Source organism: Lepidochelys kempii, chromosome 10 (genome assembly GCF_965140265.1).
Source record: "Lepidochelys kempii isolate rLepKem1 chromosome 10, rLepKem1.hap2, whole genome shotgun sequence".
Taxonomy (NCBI): domain Eukaryota; kingdom Metazoa; phylum Chordata; order Testudines; family Cheloniidae; genus Lepidochelys; species Lepidochelys kempii.
Window position 1 is genome coordinate 154,988 of NC_133265.1, and position 26,234 is coordinate 181,221.

The 26,234-nt window shown below is 44.2% G+C and overlaps 1 protein-coding gene across 5 annotated transcripts in view; it reads right to left on the reverse strand.

Moving 5' to 3' along the window:
• UNKL (unk like zinc finger) overlaps positions 1 to 26,234 on the reverse strand; it is a 163,167-nt gene that overhangs the window by 126,313 nt on the left and 10,620 nt on the right. For 4 of the 5 annotated variants that reach the window (XM_073361548.1, XM_073361547.1, XM_073361543.1 and 1 more), the window contains exon 3: positions 11,478 to 11,654. The exons of the other annotated variant lie outside the window; for it this stretch is intronic. In XM_073361548.1, coding sequence (XP_073217649.1) covers positions 11,478 to 11,654 — 177 coding nt within the window. The remainder of the gene's footprint in view (positions 1 to 11,477; positions 11,655 to 26,234) is intronic. 5 annotated transcript variants of the gene reach the window in all.

Below are 26,234 nucleotides of genomic sequence, written 5' to 3' on the forward strand. Positions count from 1 at the left end.
CCATTCAACATGTTCATAAATTATCTGGAAAAAGGGGGTAAACAGTAAGGTGGCAAAATTTACAGATCATACAAAACTACTCAAGACAGTTAAGTGCAAAGCAGAATGCGAAGAGTTACAAAGGGATCTCTCAAAACTGGGTGACTGGGCAACAAAATGGCAGATGAAATTCCATGTCAATAAATGCAAAGTAATGCACATTGGAAAACATAATCCCAACTACACATATAAAATGATGGGGGGTCTAAATTAGCTGTTACCACTCAAGAGATCTTGGGAGTCACTCTGGATAGTTCTCTGAAAACATTCACTTAATGTGCAGCAACAGTCAAAAAAGCTAACAGAATGTTGGGAATCATTAGGAAAAGGACAGATAATAAGACAGAAAATATCATATTGCCTCTATATAAATCCCTGGTACACCCACACCTTGGAACATGATATGGAACATGATATGCTGCCATCACTGAAAAATTACTTTGAAGGGAACTTATTGTGTCTCAAGAAGTCTGGATTCTCACTGTGTGTTCTCAGAGGTCTGGGACTGGCGATGAGACAGGTTTCATGTTTCTATGTGCTTACCATGAAAAAAAATCTTCTCTCTCTGGCTGCATAGGATATTCTAGACAACATTTTCCAACTCTTCAAAATAATCTCCCAGGCACTCCTGAGAAAGGCTGGTCTCCACAATCAGATGACCTATGCCAACAAATGCAGAGACTTCGGACCTGGGTAAAGTATCTGACCCTGATATTGAGACAGAAAATCTGGAATAGGCACAAGTGGCTTTGCTGCCAGATTCTTGAGTTCAGAAAACCAAAACTATCTGAGATCCAAATTCCTGGCAACATTCGGGACGTGTATTGTATGATTTTCTGATCACCCTTGGGAAATCACGGTTAATAGAGGACACTAAGTTCATATTTACTCCAGTTCAGTAGGAAGCCACGTGTCATGATGCCAGAACTCTGTCCGGCTCTGGAGCAAAACTGAAAGCCCTTGGGCCTAGATTTTTTACAGGTATTAAGGCATTGCTGCACTCAGCATTGCAATGCCTGATTTATGAGCCTACACTTCACTTTCAAAAGTACCGTATATACTCGTTCATAAGCTGAATATTTTTGGTAAAAAAGTGACACATCAAAGAGCAGGGGTCGGCTTATAAACAGGTCAACACCAACATTTTAAACTCTATGAAATAAATGAATTGAATATCTAATACATGGTCATTTTGTTTACCTGGAGTGTCTGCAGGCATGGACCCCCTCAGTTCCCTGTGGCCGTGGTTTGCCATTCCCAGACTAACTTCCCGCAGCTCCCATTGGCTGGGAATGGCAAACTGCGGCCACTGGGAGCTGAGGGGCTCCATGCCTGCGAATGCTCCAGGTAAACAAAACGTCCCAACCCGTCAGCAGCTTACCCTGACGGGCCGGGAGCCAAAGTTTGCCAACCCCTGAAATATAGGGTCAGCTTATGAAAGGATCATACAGTTTTTACCATTTTTACTTATCCATTGTGGGGGGTCGGCTTATAAACGAACCGGCTTATGATCGAGTATATACGGTAATTTCAGCACTCAGGGGCCTAAATCCCATTAACTGACAATAGGATTTTGGCTTGTAAGTGCCTAATTCCCTTCTGAAAGTGAAATGTAGGCTCCAAATTTGTTAGGTATTGCACTGCTGAGAGCAGCAATGCCTAAATACCTTTAAAAAAAATCTGGACCTTGGTGTTGCTGCACCCTTCCATATCTCAGTCACCATTTTCCAGTGACTCAGGTCTATGATCTAGGTAAAAACAACGAGGGGTCCTTGTGGCACCTTAGAGACTAACAAATTTATTTGGGCATAAGCTTTAATTGGCTAAAACACACTTCATCAGATGCATCGAGTGAAAAACACAGTAAGCAGTATATATATTACAGCACATAAAAAGATGGAAGTTACCTTCTAAGTGTGGGGTGGGGGGTCAGTGCTAATGAGGCCAATTCAATTAAGGTGGAAGTGGCTTTCATCCAGACCACATCACACGATCCCATGTCTACAGCCAAGCTCTAACATACAACTGCATTTGCTCTAATCCCTCAGACCTACAGGATCTCTATCAAGCGTTCTTAAAACTACAGTACCCACCTGCTGAAGTGAAGAAACAGATTGACAGAGCCAGAACACCACCCAGAAGTCACCTACTACAGGACAGGCCCAACAAAGAAAGGAACAGAATGCCACTAGCCGTCACCTACAGCCCGCAACTAAAACCTCTCCAACACGTCATCAAGGATCTACAACCTATCCTGAAGGACGATCCCTCACTCTCACAGACCTTGGGAGACAGGACAGTCCTCACGTACAGACACCCCCCCAACCTGAAGCAAATACTCACCAGCAACTACACACCACACAACAAAAACACTAACCCAGGAACCAATCCCTGCAACAAACCCGATTGCCAACTCTGTCTGCATATCTATTCAAGGGACACCATCTTAGATCCTAACCACATCAGCCACACCACCAGGGGCTCATTCACCTGCATGTCTACCAATGTGATATATGCCATCATGTGCCAGCAATGCCCCTCTGCCATATACACTGGCCAAATCGGACAGTCTCTACGCAAAAGAATAAATGGACACAAATCATACATCAAGAATTGTAACATTCAAAAACCAGTAGGAGAGCACTTCAATCTCCCTGGAAACTCAATAACAGACTTAGAAGTGGTAATTCTTCAACAAAAAAACTTCAAAAACAGACTTTGACGAGAAACTGCGAACTGGAATTAATTTGCAAACTGGACACCATCAAATTAGGCCTGAATAAAAACTGGCAGTGGATGGGTCACTACAAAAAGTAATATTCCCTCTGCTGATACTCACACCTTCTTGTCAACTGTTGGGAGTGGGTGACATCCACCTTGATTGCATTGGCCTCATTAGTACTACAAAGTAATTTTCCCTCTGTTGATATTCACCCCTTCTTGTCAACTGTTGAGAATAGGTCACTTCCACCTTAACTGAATTGGCCTCGATAGCACTGACCTCCAACTTCGTAAGGCAACTCCTATCTTTTCATGTGCTGTAATAGAAATACTGCTTACTGTATTTTTCACTCCATGAATCTGATGAAGTGGGTTTTAGCCCACAAAAGCTTATGCCCAAATAACTTTGTTAATCTCTAAGGTGCCACAAGGACTCCTCATTGTTTTTGCTGATACAGACTAACATGGCTACCACTACGATCTAGGTGTTCACAGAATCATAGAATATCAGGGTTGGAAGGGACCTCAGGACGTCATCTAATCCAACCCCCTGCTCAAAGCAGGACCAATCCCCAACTAAACCATCCCAGCCAGGGCTTCGTCAAGCCTGACCTTAAAAACCTCTAAGGAAGGAGATTCTACCACCTCCCTAGGTAACGCATTCCAGTGTTTCACCACCCTCCTAGTGAAAAAGTTTCTCCTAATATCCAACCTAAACCTCCCCCACTGCAACTTGAGACCATTACTCCTTGTCCTGTCATCTTCTACCACTGAGAATAGTCTAGAACCATCCTCTCTGGAACCACCTCTCAAGTAGTTGAAAGCAGCTATCAAATCCCCCCTCATTCTTCTCTTCTGCAGACTAAACAATCCCAGTTCCCTCAGCCTCTCCTCATAAGTCATGTGTTCCAGACCCCTAGTCATTTTTGTTGCCCTTCGCTGGACTCTCTCCAATTTATCCACATCCTTCTTGTAGTGTGGGGCCCAAAACTGGACACAGTACTCCAGATGAGGCCTCACCAATGTCGAATAGAGGGGAACGATCACGTCCCTCGATCTTCTCGCTGTGCCCCTACTTATACATCCCAAAATGTCATTGGCCTTCTTGGCAGCAAGGGCACACTGCTGACTCATATCCAGCTTCTCGTCCACTGTCACCCCTAGGTCCTTTTCCGCAGAACTGCTGCCTAGCCATTCGGTCCCTAGTCTGTAGTTGTGCATTGGGTTCTTCCGTCCTAAGTGCAGGACCCTGCACTTATCCTTGTTGAACCTCATCAGATTTCTTTTGGCCCAATCCTCCAATTTGTCTAGGTCCCTCTGTATCCTATCCCTGCCCTCCAGCGTATCTACCACTCCTCCCAGTTTAGTATCATCCGCAAATTTGCTGAGAGTGCAATCCACACCATCCTCCAGATCATTTATGAAGATATTGAACAAAACCAGCCCCAGGACTGACCCGTGGGGGACTCCACTTGACACCGGCTGCCAACTAGACATGGAGCCATTGATCACTACCCGTTGTGCCCAACAATCTAGCCAACTTTCTACCCACCTTATAGTGCATTCATCCAGCCCATACTTCTTTAACTTGCTGACAAGAATACTGTGGGAGACCATGTCAAAAGCTTTGCTAAAGTCAAGAAACAATACATCCACTGCTTTCCCTTCATCCACAGAACCAGTAATCTCATCATAGAAGGCGATTCGATTAGTCAGGCATGACCTTCCCTTGGTGAATCCGTGCTGACTGTTCCTGATCACATTCCTCTCATGTAAGTGCTTCAGGATTGATTCTTTGAGGACCTGCTCCATGATTTTTCTGGGTACTGAGATGAGGCTGACTGGCCTGTAGTTCCCAGGATCCTCCTTCTTCCCTTTTTTAAAGATTGGCACTACATTAGCCTTTTTCCAGTCATCCGGGACTTCCCCTGTTCGCCACGAGTTTTCAAAGATAATGGCCAATAGCTCTGCAATCACAGCTGCCAATTCCTTTAGCACTCTCGGATGCAAGTCGTCCGGCCCCATGGACTTGTGCACGTCCAGCTTTTCTAAATAGTCCCTAACCACCTCTTTCTCTACAGAGGGCTGGCCATCTATTCCCCATGTTGTGATGCCCAGCGCAGCAGTCTGGGAGCTGACCTTGTTTGCGAAGATAGAGGCAAAAAAAGCATTGAGTACATTAGCTTTTTCCACATCCTCTGTCACTAGGTTGCCTCCCTCATTCATTAAGGGGTCCACACTTTCCTTGGCTTTCTTCTTGTTGCCAACATACCTGAAGAAACCCTTCTTGTTACTCTTGACATCTCTCGCTAGCTGCAGCTCCAGGTGCGATTTGGCCCTCCTTATTATCTTTGATTCTATCCTCTCTTTAGACCCATGCCTCCATTTCTAATTTTTGCTGTTTCTTCCTACACAACGTCCATAAGATCCGATCTTTCCTCTCAGTTCACACAGACAAAACTCATCTCACATCTTAACCATTTCAGCTTCCTGTTTCTGGCCTTGATAAACTCAATCTTGTCCCAGCAGGTGTATTAAAGACACTGCTGCTAGAAGATCATCATCTTTTCTTATTGCACTGATTACATAGATTCATAGATATTAAGGTCAGAAGGGACCATTATGATCATCTAGTCTGACCTCCTGCACAATGCAGGCCCCCATCCACTAGCTCCCTGTCCTCCATCCCAAAAACAAGCTTCTTGTCTTTATTTTTAAAGGCTCTTTACAGCTTAGATATGCCCTACCTATAAACTCTAATATATTACCATCCACTCACTAGGACAGATCAGTTTAAATTCCTTTGGTACTTTTTAGTTATTTTCTAAAAGAAAGGCTGATTCTCACTGGTTGGGGACATTTCAAACATGTTGATTTGCAACTAAATATAGCCTTTACACCAAATTTGATACTTCTTTTTGCTAACCAGGGGCATATACTATATCTATAGTCATTTAAGCAATTATATTGTTTAATCACTTGATGATTACCTGTTCTGTTCATTCCCTCTGGGGAACCTGGCATTGTCCACTGTCGGAAGACAGGATACTGGGCTAGATGGATCTTTGGTCTGACCCAGTGTGGCTGTTCGTATGTTCTTAATTTATGTTTTTCCAGATTCTTAATTTTTGTATTTTTCATTATGTTAGAAAATGGAGAATGATGCATTTCTTATTTACTAAATGATTAAATTTTGCACTTGTGATTTGTGTCAAGCTCTATTTGGAAGGAAATTCAAATTCAATTCAAAATGAAAAATCACAGCAATTAAAAAAAATTAAATTAAACTATCCTACATGTGCTGGATATATAAGAGGAAAATATTATCAAAAATGTATTAAAGCATGTTTTGTATTTAAAACAAATTGATTTATTAAACAAAGAGAATTATATATAGCTGTAAATGGAGCTCATTGTTTCTGGTTACTATGTCCTTCAAGATTTTAGAACCAATAGATCTCATCCTCTTACACCTAGTTTTTATTCAGAGATTAGAAGAAAAAAAACAAGCTTTCCTGCTTTTTCAACTCCCAATTGGTTTCTTAACTTTGAATGAACTAGCTGAATAAACTGAAATGCAGAAAACATTCTCACTGTACCTGCAGAAGAGGTAACTGCTGTTGAAAGCTGATTTAGCACTTCAACAAACACTGGTTCCATGTACTTAGCCAGTGACTTTCACCAGTTCAGCGTTTTGACTTGCTTTAAAACTTGGCAGCAAACATGTACAGTAACTCCTCACTTAAAGTTGTCCTGGTTTATGTTGTTTCGTTGCTGATCAATTAGAGAATATGCTCATTTAAAGTTGCGCAATTCTCCCTTATAATGTTGTTTGCCGCCTCCTTTGTCCACTGCTTGCAGAAAGAGCAGCCGGTTGAAGCTAGTGTGAGGCTACATTAACAACGTGTTAACCCTTGAGAGCTCAGCCAAGTGCTAGTTCATTTAGCAGTAAGGCAGTCCCTGGGAAATATCCGACCCTCTGCCTTCCCTGAAACCTAACCCCCCTATGTACACAAATTCTTATGGGGAAATTCGATTCGCTTAACCTCATTTCACTTACAGTAGCATTTTTCAGGAACATAACTACAACGTTAAGTGAGGAGTTACTGTATTGCTTAATATTTTTTCTATTTACTTGATCTTAATGGATTATAATAAAGTTAGGCCTTAACATAAATTGCTAATTTCAAACTTAATTTTAAATAGGTTTTTTACATAAGTCTGTATTTTATTTAAAATAGAAAATCTGATTTTTTTTTATTTACCAAAAAAAAAATCAAATTTTTATCCACTCTGCCACGCATCCCTCCATTTTATCAATTATGCCATCTTTTACACCCATTAGTACAATTTGCCCTCAAGCATCTTTGGTGCTTTCTCCCATTCCACGTCTTATGTATGGGAAAAGTGCCACATAAAAATCCATAAAGCCACCACATTATCCTCCTGAAAATCTTTTCAGAAGTGATGTCTACAAAACACCCAACAACAGCTGGACAGCTAGCATGCTAGGCAACTGCTTATTGCTCTAAATATGATCACTTCAACACTACCTTGTCTCTCCCTACCCCATTTGTCATTGTATCCACCTGTTGTCACTTCTCATATGCTAAGATTGTCAACTCTTCAGGGCAGGAACTCTCTTTCATATTACACGTTACAGCCTAGCAAAATGGGGCCCTGTCATAAATATAAAGGGACTTTTAAAATCCCTTCAGGCCAGAGGAAAAACCCTTTCACCTGTAAAGGGTTAAGAAGCTAGGATAACCTTGCTGGCATCTGACCACAATGACCAATGAGGAGACAAGATACTTTCAAAGCTGGAAGGGGGGAGAAACAAAGGGTCCGGGTCTGTCTGTGTGATGCTTTTGCCGGGGACAGAACAGGAATGGAGTCTTAGAACTTAGTAAGTAATCTAGCTAGATATGCATTAGATTATGATTTCTTTAAATGGCTGAGAAAATAAGATGTGCTGAATGGAATGGATATTCCTGGTTTTGTGTCTTTTTGTAACTTAAGGTTTTGCCTAGAGGGATTCTCTATGTTTTGAATCTAATTACACTGTAAGGTATTTACCATCTTCATTTTACAGAGGTGATTCTTTTTTACTTTTTCTTCTATTAAAATTCTTCTTTTAAGAAACTGAATGCTTTTTTCATTCTTCTTAAGATCCAAGGGCTTGGGTCTGTGGTCACCTATGCAAATTGGTGAGGATTTTTATCAAACCTTCCCCAGAAAAAAGGGGGTAAGATTTGGGAGGATTTTGAGGGGAAAGATGTTTCCAAACGAACTCTTTCCTAATAATAATAATACTGGTGTTAGATGTTTGGTGGTGGCAGCGAAAGTCCAAGGGCAAAGGGTAAAATAGTTTGTACCTTGGGGAAGTTTTAAGCTAAGCTGGTAAAAGAAAGCTTAGGAGGTTTTCATGCAGGTCCCCACATCTGTACCCTAGCGTTCAGAGCAGGGAAGGAAACTTGACAGGCCCTGATGGCTGCCTCTAGGCACTTCCACACTACCACTATCCCCACTGAGGAAGAGGCAGAAAATTTCACCACAGCAGAAGAACAATTTGGCCACTGAGTCTTTCAAAGTCCATTCATCTCCCAACTCCTTATACAACCCCACAAATCCATATTCCACACATTCTCCTGACTTCCCCTCATTGCCTCCAGCTACTCCACCCCCAACCCAGCTCCTAACCACATCCCCACTCTCCTACCCCTACACCCTTCCCCGTCATCACCTCATCCCAAGTTTTTCCTCTTCAAAACCTCACATTATCCCCATTTCCCTCTACCCTCCGAAGTGCCCATTGCATCTCCAGAGATAGCAGCTCCCACGATGCCATCATTTCCTGATCCTGGCTCTCCCTGAGACCTGAATCTTGTTCTGTGACACCGCCTCTATAGCTGCTCTCCTCTTACAGCAGTCTTTCCCTCTCTCACACTCCCCATCCTGAATTGGACCAAACGAACATTCTGGAGTGGCAGGTTTTTTCTCTCCCATTCCTCCCACTTCCAACTCATCCCCATTCACACACACACCTTCCTTTTTTCGAACAACACTCCACCCAATTCTTTTCTCCTCTCCCTTTCCATATAGATTATACAACTTCCAATCCATCAATATTAAGGAATTTTGTTCTCAGCCCACTCCTCCCTATCCTCTTTTTCCTTCTCCTCCACTGATATGATCATTAACTCCCTCCAACCTGCGTTCGCCACCACCTTTGACTCCTTTTCCCCTCTCTCACACTGCAAGGTTCACCCTGCCAACCCCTATCTCTGGTTCCCCCCCCTTATACATACACACACACACTTTCTCTGCTCCTGTTTCTACACTCATAAGAGTCTATTGTTGAAGTCCCATGCCTATGCTTACTTCCTCCACTACAAATTCATTTTTATTTACCTTTCCCTTCTTTCTGAATAAGCAGCAACATTATTCCTCCACTCTCAATTATTTCCACGCTCACAATACCAGCTGCCTATTTACGATTTTTCTCTTCCTCTAAAAATTCTCTCCCCTCCTGCCAGGATCTTGCCAACTTCTTCAGTGAAAAAAATCCCAAGAACTTGATGTGACCTCTAACCCTCTCTCCCTTACCTCTCCCTTCCTCCATTACCTGCTCACACACCTCTTCCTCTGTCACAAAGGCAGACTGCTTCCTTGCTTTCATCCTCTACACTTTCCATTCAACGTAGGGTGACCAGATGTCCCGTTTTTAAAGGGACAGTCCTGTTTTTTGGGACATTTTCTTATATAGGAGCCTATTACCCCCCACCCCCATCCAGTTTTTTCACAGTTGCTATCTAGTAAACCTAATTCAACCTAGTAATCCTATCTCCTCCCATTTCTTGACCTCCACAATTCACCCCTGCCACCACTCATCTCTTCCGCAATACAAGCATATATAAGGTTATGTTCTTTGCAGGGAAGGTTGCATTATTTGGCCTCCTTGTGCAAATGAATTGTGACCATCCTTATTTAATTACATATCACATACTATGTTTTCAACAGGACTCCTGCCTCATTCAGCGCACAGGATGGACTATGAATGAGACAGCACTACGGTTAAGGAGACTATTATCTATAAGAATTCTACTTCATTTGCAGAAGACAAGAGAAGATGATGTGACAGGAACAAAGCAGGGGCCTACAGGAAAACAAAGAAGGCTCTTGTAGTTAATACAGTGAACCAATTTAGCCACATATTTCCTATATGATGTTGGGAGTCACTTAAACCAAAAGGTGGCCAACTAGTTGTATGTTCTCCATTTTCTAGATGCATAATTTGAGATACCTAAAGCCTGAGTTTAAGAAGTGCTGAGCATTCGTAACTCCAGCTGAAGCTGGTGGAAGATGCTGGTGCTCAGTATCAAACCATAGAGCATCTCAAGTTGGAAATCCAATGAATAAAGCATTTAGCAATCACTTTTGTGAATTTTAGCTTAAATATCTCTGTGCTTCAGTTCTCCATCCATAAAACTAGAATAATAATGCTTCTCTACACACACTTCAGGAGGTTTTGTAAGTAAATTCTTTAATGTCTGTGAGACACTCAGGTACCACAAAGATGATCACAATATAAAACATCACAAGGAAATGGAATATACTGTACTCGTGATGAGGTTTGGTATGCAGAAAATAAGGCATAGTACCACATGGTGAATAAGGAGGGTAAAAAAAAATACTGAATTGCTGTCTCACTCAGAGTGCACACTGCACAAGGCAGGAATCCTATGGAAAAAATAGTATGTGATAGATAATTGAAACAGTATGTGATCATGCAGAGATGCAAGGAATTCTGTGGTAAGGTGGGAATTAAAGCTCATGTTAAATGACTATGAAATTATTCAATAAGCTTTAATGTTGCAGAAATAATTCTGGGAACAATTTAGCAACAGAGCAGAGAGCCTGAAGCTGTAGGCAGGGAACAAGGAATGGATTGCAGAAGGTAGCAGTTGCCATTAAAGGCTCTTAAATCCTGCAGGAGCAGAGCTCCATCCCTACAAAGCTCAGAAGGCCTGGCTGGCAATCATCACTTCCTATAAGGATCCCACTGTTTATCCTAAGCCTGTGCATTATCCCCTTCCTCTTGTCCCCTAGTATTTCAAAAGCTGGTTCACAGTCACAAATAATGCTCATCCTCCTTGTTATCCTGAATCACAAAGCATCACCCTTTGGCTGCCACCTAATCTCACCTTTAAAAGGCAGCAACAGAGACCACTGACATCTCACGTATTGGGGGAGGGGAAAAGGGACAACAAAAAAATCAAAAATCCCAAAGAAACCATGTACAAAGGAGGCAAAATATCACAAACACAAAATGAGGAGCTGAAAGATAACATCAAAATGATCATTTTTATGAATTTAGCAGCACAAGCAGATCTACACAGCATCAAGGCAAAAAGGTAAAATACCCAGCCTTGTGCACTCTTAAGTGCATTACATGCAGGGTCCTTCATACATGGATACGTTACTGTTGCTCTAAAAATGTTAATATTTTAATTTCCCATTATTTTACATTTGCAATCTTAATATTGATTTAATATAGGTTTTTACATTTACAGTAATAATGTCAGAAAGTTAATTATACATTTGATTGTAAAGTTAATTGTATTTGGAGACAGAAAAGTTTAATGTCTACAGACTGGAATGTTATAGGACAATGGTCTCCTAATAATGAGGACTGAAAGTTAAAAATAAAAGGATACCTTATATCATATACTGGTGGTCTAAGGTCATGAGGCCCATGAGCAAAGGCACAGTGGAGTCCATTCTTCACACAGTGGCCCCGAGCATCTGTTTCATGAATACATGTTCCAGTCTTGTAATATCGGAGATGATATTTTCTTTCTGTATCCCCTGTTGTTCGATGCAGATAAGGACAACTACATAATAGAAGGAAACAATTATGGAGCACCACTGCGCAGTGCCTGGAGGATTGTGTTTAAACTCCTAACCAAACATTTTGCTGTCCCTTTCCTTCTTATAACTTACTTGTAACGTTTTGGCAATACAATTCAGACCAGAGAGAAGTTGTCTCACCCCCTGCCCTGTAACTCTGGTGCCTTAAATGCTCTGCTGCGATGGCTCACAGCCCAGACACCAGCAGCCAGTAGACAAGCATGTAGCTCCCTGAGCATGTGTGTGCTGTGCAGGCCTGGTTCAGTGCTCTGATCCCAGTAGCGTGCCTACAATGGAACAGCTCCACACTGGTCTCCCCCAGCCTTAGTTACTACTTGCAGAGTGACACCCAACACACACTCAGTCCTGAACTTCCCCAAAACCTTCTGCCCTGAAGTGTCCATCCTTTTCCTGGAACACTCAGAGAAATAAGATTTGTTGCTCCCTTAAAGAGACAAAAGTACAGCTTATTACTTTAATTAGAGTTAATTACTTCAATTCAAATACAGCACTGAGTTGGTTTAGATCAGTGTTTCTCAACCTTTTTGTGCTTGCAACTCCTTTTGGACTTAAAAAACTGTGGCCCACCTACTAAAAGGGCTGGCATTAGGGCAAACCGGGCAACTGCCCAGGGCCCCACACAACAGGGGACCCGACAAGCTTAGTTACACACTTCAGACCCACCGCCATGGCTGAAGCATGCAACTTAATTTTGCAGTGTCCCAGGTAACTGCCCTGATTGCCACCACCTAATGCCAGCCCTGCACTTGCCTAACCCCTCCCCCAACCCATCCTGTGACCGCCCCCCAGGGGTCATGACCTCCAGGTTGAGAAACCCTGTTTTAGATCAAAAGTAAAACAAGTTTATTAACAAAATAACATAGGTTAAGTGATACCAAATAGAAGAAATTGAAGGTAGAATGGGTTACAAATAAACAAAACTAAAAATATGCTTTCTAATAGCTAAGACCTGACCTAACAGGCTACCGATTTTGCTCATGGTATTTTTCTCACCAATCATTTTCTTTCCAGCCATGGCTGACTTTCTGTCAGTTGGGACCTTCCACAGAAGTTCAAGGTGCTGGTTTCCCTTGTCTTCCTAGATCAGCGGTTCTCAAACTGTGGGTTGGAACTCCAAAGTAGGTCAGGACCACATTTTAATGGGGTTGCTAGGACCGGTGTTAGACTTGCTGGGGTCTGGGCTCAAGCACAAGCCCAGCTGCCTGAGGCTGAAGCTGAAGCCCAAGGGCTTCAGCCCAGGGCAGCAGGGCTCAGGTTCTGCTCTCCTTCCTCCAGCCCGGGGCAGCGGGGCTCCAGCCCACCCTGCCCAGGGTCATGCAGTAATTTTTGTTTTCAGAAGGAGGTTGTGGTGCAATGAAGTTCGAGAACCGCTGTCCTAGATGAAAGATCTTTGCCTAAGCAGGTTTCTCACTTATATTCAGTTCCCAAAGACTTCAACCTCTTGCTTGAAGGACCATCTGTCTCAGTTTGCAAGAGCTCTGTCCCCTTGTGTCTGTCCAGTGATTGATGGCAATATGGTTTCTTCTCTCTCCTTATATGTTCCAAAACTCACTGCTTTGTCTCCAGACTCAGGATGGCCTCATGCTGTTCTTCCCTTCCTGTGAACTTCCCATACCTCTTGCTGATTCATATGTAAATGGGGCTTCCATTGTTTTTGGTCCAACCTTGCTTAGTTTTTATAACTGCCATCCCTCCTTTCTGAGAGAAAACCTGTTTCTGTCTTTGGTCACAGACTTTAAAGCACAATATCATTAAGTATCCATATTTCCTCATATAGGGTTAACATATATATTTCACAATGATAATCAATCACCAGCATGTCATTAGCTGTCAGGAAAGATCTAACTTGATATTAGGGTTGTCAGGCGTCCAGTTTTCAACTGGAACGCCCGGTCGAAAAGGGACCCTGGTGGCTCCGGTCAGCACTGCTGACTCGGCCATTAAAAGTCCAGTTGGCAGGGCTGGCAGGCTCCCTACCTGGCTCTGCATGGGTCCCCGGAAGCAGCATCATGTTCCTTGGCTCCTAGGCAGAGGGACTGCCAGCGGAGCTCCGCATGCTGCCCCCATCCCAAGCGCCAGTTCCGCAGCTCCCACTGGCCATGGCGAAGGCAGTGAGCATGTACCGCACAGAGCCGCCTAGCCACGCCTCTGCCTAGGAGTAGGAGAGACATGTTGCCGCTTCCAAGGAGCTCCCCAAGGTAAGTGCCACCCGGAGCCCGCACCTCCTCCCATACCCCAACCCCATGCCCCAGGCCTGAGCCCCCACCTGCACCCCAAACCCTTCATCCCCAGTCCAACCCCAGTCCCCGCACCTCCAGCCGGAGCCATCACCCCCTCTCGCACCCTTGCCCGAGCCCTGATCCCTCTCCCACACCCCATACCCCTTCCCGTACCCCAACCCTCTGCCCCAGGCCTGAGCCCTCTCCTGAATCCCAAACCCCATATCCCCAGTCCCACCCCAGAGCCTGCACCCCCTCCCGCATACCTGCCCCAGCCCTGAGCCCCCTCCCACACCCAAACTCCCTTCTGGGGCCCATATCCCAAACTCACCCTTGCACCCCAACCACCTTCTTCAGCCAAGAGCCACCACCAAAAGAAATCTGATAAGGTTCAACAAGGACAAGAGCAGAGTCCTGCACTTAGGATGGAAGAATCCCATGCACTGCTACAGACTATGGACCAAATGGCTCGGCAGCAGTTCTGCAGAAAAGGACCTAGGAAGCTGGATATGAGTCAACAGTGTGCCCTTGTTGCCAAGAAGGCTAACGGCATTTTGGGATGTATAGGTAGGGGCATAGCGAGAAGATCGAGGGACGTAATCGTTCCCCTCTATTCGACATTGGTGAGGCCTCATCTGCAGTACTACGTCCAGTTTTGGGCCCCACGCTACAAGAAGGATGTGGAAAAATTGGAAAGAGTCCAGCAGAGGGCAACAAAAATGATTAGGGGACTGGAATACATGACTTATGAGGAGAGGCTGAGGGAACTGGGATTGTTTAGTCTGCAGAAGAGAAGAATGAGGGGGGATTTGATAGCTGCTTTCAACTACCTGAAAGGGGGTTCCAAAGAGGATGGATCTAGACTGTTCTCAGTGGTAGCGGATGACAGAACAAGGAGTAATGGTCTCAAGTTGCAGTGGGGGAGGTTTAGGTTGGATATTAGGAAAAAATTTTTCACTAGGAGGGTGGTGAAACACTGGAATGCGTTACCTAGGGAGGTGGTGGAATCCCCTTCCTTAGATATTTTTATGGTCAGGCTTGACAAAGCCAGGCTTGACAAAGCTGGGATTATTTAGATGGGGATTGGTCCTGCTTTGAGCAGGGGGTTGGACTAGATGACCTCCTGAGGTCCCTTCCAACTCTGATATTCTATGATTCTATGAACCCCTCAGCCTGGAGCCCCCTCCTGCACCCCAAACCCCGTGCCCCAGGCTGAAGCCCCCCAAACACACTCCATGAACCTCTCATTTCTGGCCCCACCTCGGAGCCAACACCCCCTCCCATACCAGAACCCCCTGCCCCAGCCTGGTGAAAATGAGAAAGTGAGGGTGGGGGAGAGCCAGAGACAGAAGGAGGGGGGATGGAGTGAGCAGGGGCGGGACCTTGGGGAAGAGGCGGGACAGGGGTGTTCATTTTTGTGCAATTAGAAAGTTGGGAACCCTACTTGATATCCTTTGTGTACAACATTATGGTGTTATCAGTTTATTCAATTACTTAACATTTGAGGTTCAGACTCCCACAACAAGCTATTTCCCCCGCAAAGACACCATCAATCAAATTAAATCCACTTTTAAATGTGTATAAAACTATTTTACTTTAATTTTGTTCCTTGTTTATATGAACCATAATATTCTTAAAATCAAGGCTGGCTGTTTAAAAATAGCCAGAGCTTCGCGAACCAGCTGAGAGGCGGTGAACCAGCTGAGCAGCGGGGACAGCAGAGCAGCTCACAGCAGGAGTTTGCCTGGGAGTTCGCCTGGAGGGAGCCCAGTGAGGCTTACGTCTTGCAAACTGCTCTGAGGAAAGCTCATAGTAGGAAGGTGATATGGAAGGGGGGTGTTCAGCTGTTGTGACCTGCATTGGATGTGCCATGTTTGTCTTTCTTCCACAGGACAGAAGCGACTTTGTCTGTACAAAGTGCAAGCTGGTCTCCATATTGGAAGAGAAGATTGAAGGTCTGGAGCAACAGATAACAACCCTGCGTTGCATACGAGAAACTGAGGATTTTCTGGACAAAACTCAGGATAGGCTTCTAGGGGCACAAAGCTCTACAGATATAGAGCAGGTTGCACAGAGGAGCTAAGAGGCCAATGAAGAAGCTTGGCAACATGTTACGTCCAGAAGAGGTAAGCGGAATGTCCGGGTTCCAGTAACACAGACACAGGTAACTAACCGCTTTCATGTTCTCTCCACAAGTATCGTTGCGGAGAGTGGACCAGATGATATGTCTGGGGCGAGAAAGCAGAAGGAGACTCCGCTGGTTGGAAGGCATGAGATGCGATGTCCTGAGGTTGGGGGTTCCACGACCACCACTCCCAAGAGGAGAAGGCAGGTGGTGGTGGTCGGGGACTCTCTCCTCCGGGGGACTGAGTCATCTATCTGCCGCCCTGACCGGGAAAACCGAGAAGTCTGCTGCTTGCCAGGGGCTAAGATTCGCGATGTGACGGAGAGACTGCCGAGACTCATCAAGCCCTCGGATCGCTACCCCTTCCTGCTTCTCCACGTGGGCACCAATGATACTGCCAAGAATGACCTTAAGCGGATCACTGCAGACTATGTGGCTCTAGGAAGAAGGATAAAGGAGTTGGAGGCGCAAGTGGTGTTCTCGTCCATCCTCCCCGTGGAAGGAAAAGGCCTGGGTAGGGACCGTCGAATCGTGGAAGTCAACGAATGGCTACGCATGTGGTGTCGGAGAGAAAGCTTTGGTTTCTTTGACCATGGGATGGTGTTCCATGAAGGAGGAGTGCTGGGCAGAGACGGGCTCCATCTTACGAAGAGAGGGAAGAGCATCTTTGCGAGCAGGCTGGCTAACCTAGTGAGGAGGGCTTTAAAACTAGGTTCACCGGGGGAAGGAGACCAAAGCCCTGAGGTAAGTGGGAAAGCGGGATACCGGGAGGAAGCACAGGCAGGAATGTCTGTGAGGGGAGGGCTCCTGCCTCATACTGGGAATGAGGGGCGATCAACAGGTTATCTCAAGTGCTTATATACAAATGCACAAAGCCTTGGAAACAAGCAGGGAGAACTGGAGGTCCTGGTGATGTCAAGGAACTATGACGTGATCGGAATAACAGAGACTTGGTGGGATAACTCACATGACTGGAGTACTGTCATGGATGGTTATAAACTGTTCAGGAAGGACAGGCAGGGCAGAAAAGGTGGGGGAGTAGCACTGTATGTAAGGGAGCAGTATGACTGCTCAGAGCTCCGGTACGAAACTGCAGAAAAACCTGAGTGTCTCTGGATTAAGTTTAGAAGTGTGTGCAACAAGAGTGATGTAGTGGTGGGAGTCTGCTATAGACCACCGGACCAGGGGGGTGAGGTAGATGAGGCTTTCTTCCGGCAGCTCACGGAAGCTACTAGATCGCATGCCCTGATTCTCATGGGTGACTTTAATTTTCCTGATATCTGCTGGGAGAGCAATACAGCGGTGCATAGACAATCCAGGAAGTTTTTGGAAAGCGTAGGGGACAATTTCCTGGCGTAAGTGCTAGAGGAGCCAACTAGGGGGGGCGCTTTTCTTGACCTGCTGCTCACAAACCGGGTAGAATTAGTGGGGGAAGCAAAAGTGGATGGGAATCTGGGAGGCAGTGACCATGAGTTGGTTGAGTTCAGGATCCTGACGCAGGGAAGAAAGGTAAGCAGCAGGATACGGACCCTGGACTTCAGGAAAGCAGACTTCAACTCCCTCAGGGAACGGATGGCCAGGATCCCCTGGGGGACTAACTTGAAGGGGAAAGGAGTCCAGGAGAGCTGGCTGTATTTCAAGGAATCCCTGTTGAGGTTACAGGGACAAACCATCCCGATGAGTCGAAAGAATAGTAAATATGGCAGGCGACCAGCTTGGCTTAATGGTGAAATCCTAGCGGATCTTAAACATAAAAAAGAAGCTTACAAGAAGTGGAAGGTTGGACATATGACCAGGGAAGAGTATAAAAATATTGCTCGGGCATGTAGGAATGATATCAGGAGGGCCAAATCGCACCTGGAGCTGCAGCTAGCCAGAGATGTCAAGAGTAACAAGAAGGGTTTCTTCAGGTATGTTGGCAACAAGAAGAAAGCCAAGGAATGTGTGGGCCCCTTACTGAATGAGGGAGGCAACCTAGCGACAGAGGATGTGGAAAAAGCTAATGTACTCAATGCTTTTTTTGCCTCTGTTTTCACTAACAAGGTCAGCTCCCAGACTCCTGCGCTGGGCATCACAAAATGGGGAAGAGATGGCCAGCCCTCTGTGGAGATAGAGGTGGTTAGGGACTATTTAGAAAAGCTGGACGTGCACAAGTCCATGGGGCCGGACGAGTTGCATCCGAGAGTGCTGAAGGAATTGGCGGCTGTGATTGCAGAGCCATTGGCCATTATCTTTGAAAACTCGTGGAGAACAGGGGAAGACCCGGATGACTGGAAAAAGGCTAATGTAGTACCAATCTTTAAAAAAGGGAAGAAGAAGGATCCTGGGAACTACAGGCCAGTCAGCCTCACCTCAGTCCCTGGAAAAATCATGGAGCAGGTCCTCAAAGAATCAATCCTGAAGCACTTGCATGAGAGGAAAGTGATCAGGAACAGCCAGCATGGATTCACCAAGGGAAGGTCATGCCTGACTAATCTAATCGCCTTTTATGATGAGATTACTGGTTCTGTGGATGAAGGGAAAGCAGTGGATGTATTGTTTCTAGACTTTAGCAAAGCTTTTGACACGGTCTCCCACAGTATTCTTGTCAGCAAGTTAAGGAAGTATGGGCTGGATGAATGCACTATAAGGTGGGTAGAAAGCTGGCTAGATTGTCGGGCTCAACGGGTAGTGATCAATGGCTCCATGTCTAGTTGGCAGCCGGTATCAAGTGGAGTGCCCCAACGGTCGGTCCTGGGGCCGGTTTTGTTCAATATCTTCATAAATGATCTGGAGGATGGTGTGGATTGCACTCTCAGCAAATTTGCGGATTATACTAAACAGGGAGGAGTGGTAGATACGCTGGAGGGGAGGGATAGGATACAGAAGGACCTAGACAAATTGGAGGATTGGGCCAAAAGAAATCTGATGAGGTTCAATAAGGATAAGTGCAGGGTCCTGCACTTAGGACGGAAGAACCCAATGCACAACTACAGACTAGGGACCGAATGGCTAGGCAGCAGTTCTGCGGAAAAGGACCTAGGGGTGACAGTGGACGAGAAGCTGGATATGAGTCAGCAGTGTGCCCTTGTTGCCAAGAAGGCCAATGGCATTTTGGGATGTATAAGTAGGGGCATAGCGAGCAGATCGAGGGACGTGATCATTCCCCTCTATTCGACATTGGTGAGGCCTCATCTGGAGTACTGTGTCCAGTTTTGGGCCCCACACTTCAAGAAGGATGTGGATAAATTGGAGAGAGTCCAGCGAAGGGCAACAAAAATGATTAGGGGACTGGAACACATGAGTTATGAGGAGAAGCTGAGGGAGCTGGGATTGTTTAACCTGCAGAAGAGAAGAATGAGGGGGGATTTGATAGCTGCTTTCAACTACCTGAAAGGGGGTTCCAAAGAGGATGGCTGTAGACTGTTCTCAATGGTAGCAGATGACAGAACGAGGAGTAATGGTCTCAAGTTGCAGTGGGGGAGGTTTAGATTGGATATTAGGAAAAACTTTTTCACTAAGAGGGTGGTGAAACACTGGAATGCGTTACCTAGGGAGGTGGTAGAATCTCCTTCCTTAGAGGTTTTTAAGGTCAGGCTTAACAAAGCCCTGGCTGGGATGATTTAACTGGGAATTGGTCCTGCTTCGAGCAGGGGGTTGGACTAGATGACCTTCTGGGGTCCCTTCCAACCCTGATATTCTATGATTCTATGGCGTACTTAAAAACAACATTAATTTTCTCTAATGCTGCCTGCACTTCCTAGGCACTGAAGGCTTTGAACCATCTCAGGTGAAAACTAGGACAATTTTACGAGAAAAGAAATAGTCCAATTATTATATCAGTCAATCAGTGATGAGAAAGAGACAAGGGAGGTGAGGTGATGTCTTTTATTGGACCGAATTCTGCTGGTGAAAGGGACAAATTTTCCAACTTCACTCAGCTCTTTGTTTTACTTTTTGTCCTCAAGGGCCAAAACCCACTCTCACTGAACTTAAGAGCAAGGAAACGAGCACATCGTTTGGAATTCTGTGTGGTTTTGCATACAAAAAATAGTTGCCTTAACAGTTTAACTGAGCGTCATGGGATGGCACAAGCTATCTTAAGCCTGTGCGCACTCTAAGAAAATAAAGGACAGTGGATATTCATTTTACATATTTTTAAATGCCAATCATAATACTGCTCTAGCTCAGAGGCGGATTAAGATTTATTGGGGCCCTGGGCACAAAGAAGAATTTTGGCCCCCATGGGCCCCACACTGCCCTCATCACAGGATCCAGTCCCCTGCTCCTTCCGTTCCTCCCCAAGATCCTACCCACTGGCCAGGCCGAAAGCTGGAGCTGGGCCGTAGTAAGAGCTGCCCAGGGAGCCCGGGCTGCTGTGGGGAGCCCTGGTCACCTCCACCTGTCCTGGACGGCACACCTGGGGGGGCATGGACACATGCCCAGTTTTGCCAAAAAGGGGTTAAGGGGAGTGAGTGATGGGACTTGGGCCAGCCCCGCGAGGGGGTGTGCAGCTCAGGCCAGCTCTGTGGAAGGTTGGAGGGCGGCTTGGGTCAGCTCTGTGGGGGGAGGGGAAGCGGCTCAGGTCAGCTCTGCACCTGGTGCAGGGGGGTGGGGAGGGGAGGAGGGCTCAGGCCAGCTCCACGTGGGAGGGAAGGAAGGAATATGGTCACCCTAATGGCCCGGGTCCAGTTTCCAGCCTGGATAGGGGGCAGAACCTCAGGGGAAAGAGGAGAGGCAGGGGGGCAGAGCTACAGATCCTGCACCAGTCCCCCCGCCCCACTTCTATACAGGTTCCGGCACTCCTGCAGGCCCCCAAATCCAGGATCAGCCGTGAAAAGCAAACGATGCAAAAGGATACAATCCTTCTTAGATTCACTTTAATGATCCTGCTGGACTTTATGGGAAATGTTCTGCATATGAGAAGCAAAGGTACAGTGCTCCACTCTTTTGGGAATGCAGTACATAGGGAAGACAGAGAACACCACTGCCCCCATCAATAGAGATTTTTTCCTGTGCTGGTCTCACCAAGGGCTCTTCCCACACAGCCCAACAGAAGCAAGAGCATGAAACCAAACTGCATGAATTTTGCTTGCTTGCTGTGCTGGCACCCTAGGCACAATTTCAGCAGAGTGTCAGTAAAAAAAAACGGGTTCCAGAGCAGCAGCCGTGTTAGTCTGTACCCACAAACAGAACAGGAGGACTTGTGGCACCTTGAAAACGCAGACTATCCCTTGCAAAAATAAACCCATACATATATTGTTCCCCCTTTTTGACCCAAGCAGCTAGTCAAAGTTTGGGCCTTGGGGATGTTCCAGCTGGAAGCAGAAATTGATGCAGTCTGGCATTTTCTTTGAAGCAATCTTGTTTATTTAACATGGAATGTATGAAATCCTGGGTCTCTGAATGCAGAAGGAACCAAAAACAAAAGGAGCAGTTTCTTAGCTTACAGCCTATGAGCCTCTTTTGCCCACACCAGACCCAAAAGCTCTCCCTCTAGCTTTTTCCAGAGTCACACTGTGCTATTCTCCTTGGCTTTTTTGTCTCTGTTCTAAGTTTCCGTGTCATCTCTCCTCTCAAACACACATACACACCCCTCAGCCAAAAGCTTCCAGGCAGCTTACAGTTATGTTAATCGAAGGATGAGTTCACATCTATCAATCTGAATGGGGTTTTAAGTCAATCCATAACCAGGTTTCACCCAGCTCATAACAATGTCGTACAAATAAGCAACACTATGGTAATACATATGCAATGACCACGGACAGACACCATGGACGGTCATCAGCAGGGGTCAAACCCAAGGCACCCAGCAACAAAGGCAAATGCTTCTACCACTTGAGATAAAAGGAGCAGGTTCACAGCTGTCAGTAAGAAGTAGGCTCTTATCCTCACTTAATATTACATACACTAAACAAGAGCATTAAAATCAAATTACACAAACAAAGGAGTGACAATTGCTGCTGATCTTCCATTCCAAGTTTCCTGATCTATGGACAAAAATCTCTACTTTATTAGAAAAGTGTAATGTTTTGCTTAAACATAAGCCAATATGACATAGCTTTAAACAAGACCTGTATTTTATTTTATATGGCAGATATTAAACCATCACCTAACTATAAGGTTGCAATCTGATACACTAATTCTTACTTGCTATATTTTAGATAACACTAAGAAAAATGTTTCCCTGCTTACATTCCAATGACAATGGTCATTACAGGTTTCAGAGTAGCAGCCGTTTTAGTCTGTATTCGCAAAAAGAAAAGGAGTACTTGTGGCACCTTAGAGACTCACAAATTTATTTGAGCGTAAGCTTTCGTGAGCTACAGCTCACTTCATCAGATGCATTCAGTGGAAAATACAGTGGGGAGATTTATATACACAGAGAACATGAAACAATGGATGTTACCATACACACTGTAACGAGAGTGATCACTTAAGATGAGCTATTACCAGCAGGACAGTTGGGGGGGCGGGAACCTTTTGTAGTGATAATCAAGGTCGGCCGTTTCCAGCAGTTGACAAGAACATCTGAGAAACAGTGGGGGGTGGGGGAGGAATAAACATGGGGAAATAGTTTTACCTTGTGTAATGACCCATCCACTCCCACTGGTCTCTATTCAAGACTAAGTTAATTGTATCCAGTTTGCAAATTAATTCCAATTCAGCAGTCTCTCGTTGGAGACTGGTTTTGAAGTTTTTTTGTTGAAGAATTGTCACTTTGAGATCAGAAATCGAGTGACCAGAGACATTGAAGTATTCTCCCACTGGTTTTTGAATGTTATAATTCTTGACGTCTGATTTGTATCCATTTATTCTTTTACGTAGAGACTGTCCAGTTTGACCAATGTACATGGCAGAGGGGCATTGCTGGCACATGATGGCATCTATCACATTGGTACATGTGCAGATGAACGAGCCTGTGATAGTGTGGCTGATGTGATTAGGCCTTATGATGGTGTCCCCTGAATAGATATGTGGACACAGTTTGGCAACGGGCTTTGTTGCAAGGACAGGTTCCTGGGTTAGTGGTTGTGTGGTGTGGTGTGCGATTGCTGGTGAGTATTTGCTTCAGGTTGGTGGGCTGTCTGTAAGCAAGGACTGGCCTGTCTCACAGGATCTGTGAGAGTGATGGGTTGTCCTTCAGGATAGGTTATAGATCCTTGATGATACGTTGGAGAGGTTTTAGTTGGAGGCTGAAGGTGATGGCTAGTGGCGTTCTGTTATTTTCTTTGTTGGGCCTGTCCTGTAGTAGGTGACTTCTGGGTACTCTTCTGGATCTGTCAATCTGGAGCCCTGGAACCCCGACCTGGGGTATTCTATCTGCTACCCAAGATCCATAAACGTTGAAATCCTGGACGCCGCATCATCTCAGGCATTGGCACCCTGACAGCAGGATTGTCTGGCTATGCAGACTCCCTCCCCCCCACCCCCCACTGTTCCTCAGATGTTCCTGTCAACTGCTGGAAATGACCCACCTTGATTATCACTACAAAAAGGTTCCCCCCCCCCAACTCTCCTGCTGGTAATAGCTCATCTTAAGTGATCACTCTCGTTACAGTGTGTATGGTAACATCCATTGTTTCATGTTCTCTGTGTATATAAATCTCCCCACTGTATTTTCCACTGAATGCATCTGATGAAGTGAGCTGTAGCTCACGAAAGCTTATGCTCAAATAAATTTGTTAGTTTCTAAGGTGCCACAAGTACTCCTTTTCTTAATGGTTATTATGAGACTGTTCAAGGTGAATGCTCCTCAGAAAAAACAAGCTGATAAAAGAAGTGTTTGTTAATCAAAGCTGCTCTGTATGCAACATTTCTATATTATCAACCAAGCTGAAAAAAATGAAATTATACTAAATGCTAACTTTTAGTAATAATGAAAGCACTGTACTCTAAATCATAAGTTTTACTGGAGTTGACAGGTGTTTTTTTTTTAAACTTAAAAGCAACTGTTTTCAGCATTCTGATCATACACAAGGCAATTTAGACATTACACTTTCCATACAGTTTAGTACACATACTGTGAAACACAGACATGACCACTAAAGCTTAGCACACTAACTGCTACAGAAAGGTATGTGTCACCTCTAAGATTTCATATTCTAATAACTCACACAATATTATAACAAACATTTCAAAAAGAATTTTTCCTCTGAGCTGAAAGTAAGCAAAAGAAATTCCAGTCTAAAGTGCAATTTAAATTTAAAAAAAAAGAAGTGTTTGAAGACAACAGCTTATAAACTGGTTTCAGAGTAACAGCCGTGCTAGCCTGTATCCGCAAAAAGAAAAAAAGAGTACTTCTGGCACCTTAGAGACTAACGAATTTATTTAAGCATAAGCTTTTGTGAGTTACAGCTTGAAAGCTTATGCTCAAATAAATTTGTTAGTCTCTAAGGTGCCACAAGTACTCCTTTAGCTTATAAACTATTCATCTTCAACTGTAACTACAGCATTACTAGCCTTCTGCTTCAAGAAGAGTTTACAACTGCTCAAAGCAAATATCAATTTAAACATGTTACAAAACAGTTCATATTTTAGGCAGAAGTGTAAAGCAAGGAGATGGTGCTTCCATTGAGCTCTGCGGTCAGGAATATTATTGCTCTATATACATGTTCACAGAGATGTTAATGCTGTACTAAATGGGAAGACTCAAAATTTCCCATTTCACGTGCACTACTATTCTTAAGTTTTTCCACATAATTTCTCAAGCAGTCAATAACATGGCAGTTTGTTGCAAATTAAAATGTGCTTGTATTTTCTTAAATTGTTCTGCTGCTTATTTTTGCACTCTAATAACTTAAAACATGTTAGACTTTGATCAGGCTGCATCTTTAATATGCCTGAAGAAATCTGATGTAGAAAGAACAGTAGGCACCTAGTTAGTGTCACGTGAACTATCATCTGCCTTTCCACTAAGTCTATTAAAAAGTGAAAAGTTTCTGATATAAACATGTTTCAGAGTAACAGCCGTGTTAGTCTGTATTCGCAAAATTTATTTGAGCATGAGCTTTCGTGAGCTATAGCTCACTTCATCCGATGAAGTGAGCTGTAGCTCACGCTCAAATAAATTGGTTAGTCTCTAAGGTGCCACAAGTACTCCTTTTCTTTTTGATATAAACATGGATACAGCTGCAGCTCTACATAAAAAAATCTGTCAATTTTTGTATTACACATTTAAATGTGCGTTTGCTTGATTATATATAATACAGATATAAAAAAACTCTTTAGATCTTCTAATGGACATTGAAAAAACAGAAGTATTTTATTAAAAACTATTTTCCACAGACGATGCCAAAAACTAGGCACCTAAATTCATACTATGCCTAAATATAGATTTTACGTGTCTAAAGTTAGGCATCTAAGTCAACACTTTTTTTCAGATTTAACTGTGTAAGTTACAGCTACATGCACATTTCAATATTGCATTGAAATACTGAGGTCCTCATTACATTCATTTTGATGTACAATCAACTTGGTTTCTCTATTTTAAAAAAGGAGAAAATTAAATGCAAAATTTTACATTAGACACTGTTGAAATATTAAAAACTTACAAAAACTCAGAAAATTCAACCTTATAACATAAGAACGGCCAGACCATTTCAGACCAATGGTCCAACTATCTCAGTATCCTGTCTATGACAGCACCCAGTGCCAGATGCTTCAGAGGGATGAGTAGAACAGGGCAATTTTGAGTGATCCAACCTGTCATCCAGTCCCAGCTTATGGCAGTTGGAAGTTTAGGGAAACCCAGAACATGTGGTTGCATCCCTGGCCATCTGGGCACATAGCCATTGACGGACCTATCCTCCATGAACTTATAAAAATCCTTTTTTGAAGCCAGATATACTTTTTGTCTTCACAACATCGCATGGTAATTATAGCTGTGACAGCAATCACAACAGGATTACAACATATATAAATATGTAAAAATTTTATACCACTTATTGTATCACAATTTATATTGGGTATAATCATTAATCATTTAGATACGCAAAAGTTAATTTGCTTCTCGTGGATCTTCCGATAGCCAATTAACAACTTCTACTGTAAGTTACTATTATTAAAGAAGTTAGTCAAAATCTCTTGCAGTAATTACCTAACTTTGTATTTAATAACATCATAAATGATGTAGGCGTTTCACAGGAAACACACAGAACATATGACCATGCCCCAAATTGATTACAATCCAACATGCAGAGCCTATATATATAGGATTT